Consider the following 8,023-nt stretch of genomic DNA (forward strand, 5'->3'; position numbering starts at 1 on the left):
CTCTGGTTCTGTGTGTTTTATGTTATATACTTCAGTTCTGAATCTTTGGCATGTGGTTACCATTATGAATATGTAAAAGATAGTTGTATGTATGTATGTGTGTGTGTGTGTGTGTGTATGTATGTATGTATGTATACACACACACACACAGGTGTCCATTTTCTTCTGCACATGCCTTATCTCCATTCCGCTTTGCGAATTTGGATCTTTGATTCTTCCCCTTTTTAGTCATTGTTGTCTCATTTTGTCCCTATGTATGCTGAACGTTCATTACTATCTTGCAATAGCAAATCTCTTCTTATTGTTTAAGCTTATAGTACCCTGTTCTTAATAAGGGTTATACTCTTCTGCTTCTATCAGCCTTCTAGTCACCTTACTCCTAATTATGTATTTTTTGTGTCATTTTGTTTTAGGTGAGCTGACCCCTTTCGGTATTTTCTGTAATGCAGGCCTCATAGTGGAGAATTCCCTCGATTTTTGTATGTCTGGAAAGGTCTTTATTTCTCCTTTATGTATAAAGGAGAGCTTAGCTGGATACATTATTCTTGGCTGGTAGTTCCTTTCGTTTAATAGTTTGAATATTTGATTCCACTCTTTCTTTACCTTACTTGTCAGGTTTGTTTGAGAAGTCCAAGGATAATCTAATGTGTTTTCCTTTATAGGTTACCATCTTCTTTATCCTGGCTGCTCTGAGATTTCTCTTTGTCATTGATTTTTGATAACTTTAATATAATGTGTCTTGATGAAGGCCTCTTTGGGTTGAGATAATTGAGTGTTCTGTTGACTTCTTGAATTCCAAGCTCCAGCTCATTCCTGTGGTAGTTCTTATGGCGCAGATCCCATGCTCAGACATGCTAGTGTGCTGTTTGGTCAGTTTGGTTGTTTTTGTTGAGTTTTAGATGTTAAGCTTATTGTTGTTTCAAGGGGAAAGATATGGGGATGTCTCTCACTTGCCGTGTTTCTGATGTTCACCCACAGATTTTTCCTTTATTTTCTTTATTTGTTGTATTATGTTAATTGATTTGCAGATACGAATCATTCTTGCTCCCAGGAATATATCCCACTTGATCATGGTGTATGATCTTTGTAATGTATTGCTGAATTCAGTCTGCTCATATGTTGTTGAGGACTTTTGCATCTGTGTTCACCAGGGATAAATATCATATAATTTTCTTTTTTGTAATGTCTCTGTCTAGTTTTGGAATCAGGGTAGTGCTGGCCTCATAAAATTATCTTGTGAGGCTTCTCTCCTCTTGAATTTTTTGGAATAGTTTTAGAAGGATAGGTGTTAATTCTTCTTTGAATGTTTCATAAAATTCACCTGTAAGCCATCCAATCCAGGGCTTTTGTTTGTTGGGAGTTTCTTGATTACTGATTCAATTTTGTTGTAGTTATCAGTCTATTCATATTTTGTTTTTTATTGACTCGGTCTTGGAAGGTTTTATGTTTCTAGGCATTTGTCCATTTCTTCCAGGTTGTCCAATTTGTTGGCATATAATTATTCATAGTATTATTTTTGTAATCATATTTTTTCTTTGGTGTTAGTTGCCATTTCTCTTTTTTTATTTATGATTCTGTTTGGACTTTCTCTCTTTTTCTTGATAAGTCTGGTTAAAGGTTTATCAGTTTTGTTTATCTTTTCAAAGAACCACCCAGTATTGTTTCTTTTAGGCTATTTATTTATTTCCACTCTGATATTATTATTTCCCCTCTTCTACTTCCTTGGGGCTTTGTTCGTTGTTCTTGTTGTTGTTGTTGTTGTTGTTGTTTTTAGTTCTTTTACGTTTCAGGTTAGATTGTTTATTTGAGAGTTTTTCTTGTTTCTTCAGGCAGGCCCATATTGCTATGAATTTCCCTCTTGGAGTTACTTTGACTGTAGCTCATAGATTTGGGGGTCATTGAGTTTTCAGTATTACCTGTCCTGAGGTATCTTTTTATTTCTATCTTGATCTCATTATTAACTCATTTATTTTTAGTAGCATGTTATTATTTAGCCTTTACTTTTTTTGTGTTTTTCAGTTTTCTTCTTGTAATTTATACTTTCATATCATTGTGATTGGGGTAGATTCTTGGTTTGATCTCAGTCTTCTTAAATTTATCAAGACTAGTTTTGTGGCCTAACATGTGGTCTATTCTAGAAAATGTTCCTTGTGCACTTGAAAGGAATGTATATTCTGCTGCTTTGGGGTGAAACACTGAAAATATCAATTAAATCCATCCAGTTTGGTGTGTTGTTTAAGGCTGCTAATTCCTTATTGACTTTTGTCTGGAAGATCTTGCCATGGGTATCAATGGAGTGTTAAAGTCTCCTACTACAAGCATATTACTGTCTATCTCTCCTTTTATATCAGTCAATAATTGCTTTATATATATAGATTTTCCTATGTTGGATGCATATATGTTTACTTGGGTTATATCCTCTTGTTGTAATGATCCCTTTATCATTATGTAATGCCCATCTTTGTCTCTTATTATAGGCTTTGTTTTAAAGTCTATTTTGTCTGATATAAGTAATGTTTCCCCAGTTTTCTTTTCATTTCCATTTTGCATGAAATATCTTTTTCCATCCCTTTACTTACAGTCTGTATGTGTCTTTCAATCTGAAGTGAGTCTCTTGTAGGCAGCATATGTATAGGCTTATTTTCTTATCCATTCAGCCACCCTATGCCTTTTGAATGGAACATTTAACTCATTTACATTTAAAGTAAGTATTGATAGGTGTATAGTTATTGCCATTTTATTATTCATATTTTTTATCTTTTCTTCTCCTTCTACCATCCTTTCTTCTCTCTCCTCCCCCTATGCCTCTGCCTCCTCTTTTTTCTCCTCCAAGAAGTCCCTTTAACATTTCTTGTAATACTGGTTTAGTGGTGATATACTCTTTCAGTTTTTCCTCATCTGGGAATCTCTTTATCTCTCCCTAGATTCTAAACGATAGCCTTGTTGGGTAGAGTAATCTTGGTTGTAGGTCCTTACTTTTCATCACTTTGAATATTTCATGCCAGTCCCTTCTAGCCTGCAAAGTTTCTGTTGAGAAATCAGCTGACAGTTTATGGGAGCTCCCTTCTAGGTAACTAACTGCTTTTCTCTTGCTGCTTCTAAGATTCTGTCTTTGTCTTTAATCTTTGGCATTTTAATAATGATGTGTCTTGGTGTGGGCCTCTTTGGGTTCATCTTGTTTGGGATTCTCTGTGCATCCTGCAGTTGTATGTCTATTTTCTTTGCCAGGTTAGGGATGTTTTCAGTAATTATTTATTCAAATAACTTTTCAATTCCTCACTCTCTCTCCTCTCCTTCTGATACTCCTATGAGGTAAATGTTGGTATGCTTGATGTTCTCCTAAAGATCCCTTAAACTATCCTCATTTTTTGGATTCTTTTTTCTTTTAGCCATTCTGATTGGGTGTTTTTCACAACTTTGTCTTCTAGATTGCTGATTTAATCCTCTCCTTCATCTAGTCTGCTATTGAGTCCATGTAATGTATTGTTCATTTCTGACTGGTTCTTTTTTATGGTTTCTATCTCTTGGTGTAAGTTTTCACTAAGTCCATCTATTCTTTTCCTAAGTTCATAAGCATTCTATAACCAGTGTTTTGAACTCTGTATCTGGTAGATTGTTTGCCTCCATTTCATTTAGTTCTTTTTCTGCAGTTTTGTTCTGTTCTTTCATTAGAGAGATGTTTCTTTGTGTCCTCATTTTGGCTGCCTCCTTGGGTTCATGTCTACATATTAGGTAAATCTGCTTCGTCTCCCAGACTTGACAGGGTAGCCTTATGTAGTAGGTATACTATGGGGCCCAGTGGCACAGTCTCCCTCTTCACCTGAGCCAGGTGCTCCAGGAGTGTCACTTGTTTGGGTTGTGTGTGCTCTCTTGTTGTAGTTGAGCCTTAATTGCTGTTGGCATATCAGTGAGTAGGATTGACCCTCAGGCTGACTGGCTGTGAGGATTGGCTATGACTACAGCGGACAAATGGTTGTGTGAGGGCTGAACCTATAGAGTGGGGCTCTGGTGCCTGCTGTGTCCACCCTTTGGGTATGTCATTTGTGGAGCTAATTGAGTGGTGCTCTATTGTGGTCTGAAGACAGCCACCGGGAATGTTGGTTCTGGGGCCTTTTGCAAGAGACTCTGGTGCAGGCTCAGGTTAGCCACTGCCTGTGCCCCTCCTAGGGCCACCTGATTGGAGCTTCAAAGTGATCCTCGATTGGTGTCTGCCTGTTCTGGGCTTAGAGGTACCTGGGAGAGGCTATGCTGCAAACTAAGGCCAGCTGTCACTAGTACTGGGCTAGAGGCTGCTTAGTAAGTGGTACAGAGCATACTGAGGCTAGCTGCCACTTGTTTGGGGTTTGTGGACCTTTCAGTGATTTTAGAGAGGTCCACAGCACTGGCTAAGGCTAGCCACTGTAACAGCTGTTGAAAGAGGTTATGATCTGTGCTCAAGTTGAGTGAAGTAGGTTCTTAGGAAATCATCAGCATTGGGCAAGTTTGATGTAGTCTCAGATTTGGTGCCCACCTGCACCTACAGGCTTGGTGGGGGAAGGACTCAACAAAAGAACAGTAGTGCCTGCTACTAAAGAACAGTTAGTCTTTAATCTTGGAGAGAGCTGCCTATCCAGACAGCTCTGGAGCCTCACGCTGAAGCCAGACAATTTATTTCCGTCTCATATATCCCTGGTGCTTTCCAAGCTGCTGCCTTGGAGCTGGAAGTCAGAAGCAGTGAGTCTGTCAGGAAGTAATTCTGTGCACGGGCCCTTTAAGAGGAACTCCTGGTAATCGAGCAGCCCTCCTTCTCACTCGGACAGAATGCCCACAGATTCTTGCAGCTCTAATGGGGACTCCTCTTCCTGGCACTGGTAGTCTAGGCTGGGGAGCTCCGTGTAAGGTTGGGACCCCCTTGCTCCTCAGTGGGGACCTTGTCAGTTGAGATATCTTTCCCAAATTTTGACTGCCACATGTGGGTGTGGGGCCAGCCTGTTTAGCGTCTCCACCTCTCCTACTAGTCTGGACATGGCTTCTTTATATCCTTAGTTATAGGAGTTCTGTTCAGCTAATCATCAGGTAGTTCTCAAGGGTGGTTGTTCTTTAATCTAGTTTTGGTCGTGGGAGGAGGCGTGCACAGCGTTTACATCTCCCGCCATCTCGACCCTAACTTTTTTGTTACTCTTGATTCACAGAAAGAAACAGAGGTAAAAGAACGGTCTGTTTTTGACATCCCTATATTTACAGAGGAATTCCTGAACCACAGCAAAGGTGATTACCAAAGTATCATTCTGTGTACCTCAGGTCTGTGACACAGGATTTTTGTTCTCTTAAAAGCAATGGTAGTGATATTTCAGACCCTAGTGCTGATCTGGAAGGAAAAAACTGCTGCTGTTTCACTCTCTAGTAAGGGTAGCTACTCAAAGACCAGTGAAGGAAAGCTAGGCCAATGTTGTCAAATTGTCAAAGCTGCTTTAGTCTCTGGATCAAAACAAATAAATATATGTCACTAATTCAGTTGCTTCAGTTTGTTAGTCTAGAACCCTTTGTACAAATAAAAGCTTACATGGGCATCCAAAATATAAAATAAATAAGAGCAAAATTCGATCCCATTGCAGTGAAGATGAGGACCCAAAACTGTACCTGCCCAATCTCCCTGGATTCCCCTGTGAAACTTGTTAGGTTTCTTATTACATAGTTTTTAAAAAACAAAACACTAAAAATTACAGGAATTGCAACTGTTCCATGCAATTTTAAGTATAGAATATAACCAGCTTTAAGAATTAAAATAGCTCTGGGGAGCCAGGAATTTTATTGCTGAAATTGCTATCTGGGAGGCCATAATGAGAATAGGGAGGTGAGATGAGCTCGCTAATTAGAGACAGCTAAGAACTTCCTTGTAGGAGTCATTGGGACTCCTCAGAGACTCCTGGTGCTACATGTGTCTGGTGGGGGGGTGTTCACAGCTCGGGAGGCAGAGCTCCGCCAGCTTCGCAAATCCAATATGGAGTTTGAGGAGAGGAATGCAGCCCTGCAAAAGCACGTGGAGAGCATGCGCACAGCAGTGGAGAAGCTGGAGGTAGATGTTATCCAGGAGCGGAGCCGTAACACTGTCTTACAGCAGCACTTGGAGACCCTGCGGCAGGTGTTGACCAGCAGCTTTGTCAGCATGCCCTTGCCTGGTAATGCAATCCTTAACTGAGTACTTCAGGAATGGGGGAGGTGCTCTTTCTGTTGTTATTGATGTGGTGTGGCTGAAGTCTTTGTCCAAGAGGAAAATCAATAGAATAAGAGATTTTTTTTCCCCCTCAGCGTTTTCTGTGGGTCATGCAATAGAAGCTCAGTATTGACTACAGTCATTTGAAATTTCAGGCTCTCTGGTCATTTAAATTTTTCTCCAGTTATATTTTAATACTTACTTTCTATTAAGCTTAATTTGCTATTCAGAACAATTGAAACTGAGTAATAAATCCTGAGTAGTATACTTAGAGTATATGGATTAATTTTTTTTTTTTTTTTTGAGGTCTAAAATTCTCTCCTCTGAAATTAAAATCTGTCTGAGGAGCAGACCACTTTAGAGACTTCTTTTGTTATGGATTCACTTAACTATATTATGGTTGAACTGAATGAAGAGGATTTTCTTACTTTCTCTTCTTATCTCACTTCAGGAAGTGGAGAGACACCTACAGTGGACACCATTGACTCATATATGAACAGACTGCACAGTATTATTTTAGCTAATCCTCAAGACAATGAAAACTTCATAGCTACAGTTCGAGAAGTTGTAAACAGGCTTGATCGTTAGAGAATGGTGAGTGCTCATTGATGTCAGCACATCTTCAAAAATAAGATGGCATTAGACTTTATCAACACCACTAAAACCCTACAATTACATTGAATAAATGAGTTGGAGACTTGATTAAAAATTCTTGTTGCATAGTTGCTAAGTAAGTAAATAATGTTGGAAAACAGAATCGGGACAGTTTTTTTCTCATATATGCTTCAGCATGGTTTAATGGAAAGAGCATGATTTTTGTGGTTGGTTCTACTCATTACCTGTATTCTCTGGTGTTAGTTTCCAGAGGGTTTTGAAGAGTGAATGAGAACCTTGGAGAAAATTGCCCCCCAAAACAGCACTTAGATATAAGAACAAAATAAAAATCAATTAAGCTTTCTTTTCCCTGGAAAATATTAATGATAATTTACAACAGTAGTCAGTGAGACATACATAAGAAGCTTTTCATTCACCACCCAATTCAGGTTAACTATGATGTTAAATGTTAATGTAGACTAACCTTACAGTGAAACAGTGCCCTGATTAAATGGATTAGAAAATAAACTCTCAATAAACAAAAAAGAGAGAAGAGAGTAAATATGCTTTTTAAAAACAGATTTAACAAATCACTAGTAGTATGTGTTATGTCCTTTTAGAGGAAACAAAAAGTATATTTCCAAAAGTACATTCATGTAAATGTTTTGGTATGAATGGTCAGTCATCAGGTATCATTTCTTAAATGGAACTGGTGTTTGGTCACTCAAATTCCTAAAGCTAGAGTGCCTTTTAGTATTCTAGCTCATAAAATTGACAGCCCTTTAGTCTATCAATTAAATTGTTCTATACCTGCAGACCTATGAATTGTGTGGAAATCCTAGGGTTGGACCATATGGTGTGGTGACAAGAGTAGGCTGCAGGATATGCACCTTAGAATGGCCAGTCATGGATTTGAATCTTTTATTTATTTGTCCTATAGGTATGTGGGCATACTCATATTCATATTCTAGCATGGTTTGGACCTTGAGCAACATGTATAAGAATAAATAAAATCCATGATTCTTTATCTAATGAGGCAACATCTGCTAGCAGAGACAAAAGCAGTAGTCTTTATCCTTCTTAGTCATGCCCTTCGATAATTACTGTACAAGGCAATTCATTATACTTTAGCCTCAGCCATGTTCTTATGGAGAAGGGATTACTGTCCTTCTAGTGAGTAGCCAGATAGAAGGGACTATACTTCTAAGAGATGGCCGAACTCACTACAGAATAAAG

General features: G+C 38.6%; 1 protein-coding gene across 3 annotated transcripts in view; it reads left to right on the plus strand.

Moving 5' to 3' along the window:
- The window catches only part of HMG20A (high mobility group 20A), a 77,631-nt gene extending 70,294 nt beyond the window's left edge, over positions 1 to 7,337 (plus strand). For all 3 annotated transcript variants that reach the window (XM_006922591.3, XM_006922592.3, XM_025040365.1), the window contains exons 7-9: positions 5,172 to 5,247; positions 5,943 to 6,158; positions 6,645 to 7,337. In XM_006922591.3, coding sequence (XP_006922653.1) covers positions 5,172 to 5,247; positions 5,943 to 6,158; positions 6,645 to 6,781 — 429 coding nt within the window. In that variant the 3' untranslated portion in view covers positions 6,782 to 7,337. The remainder of the gene's footprint in view (positions 1 to 5,171; positions 5,248 to 5,942; positions 6,159 to 6,644) is intronic.
- The last annotated feature ends 686 nt before the right edge of the window (positions 7,338 to 8,023 follow it).

This window comes from Pteropus alecto, unplaced genomic scaffold, assembly GCF_000325575.1.
Source record: "Pteropus alecto unplaced genomic scaffold, ASM32557v1 scaffold38, whole genome shotgun sequence".
Lineage (NCBI taxonomy): Eukaryota > Metazoa > Chordata > Mammalia > Chiroptera > Pteropodidae > Pteropus > Pteropus alecto.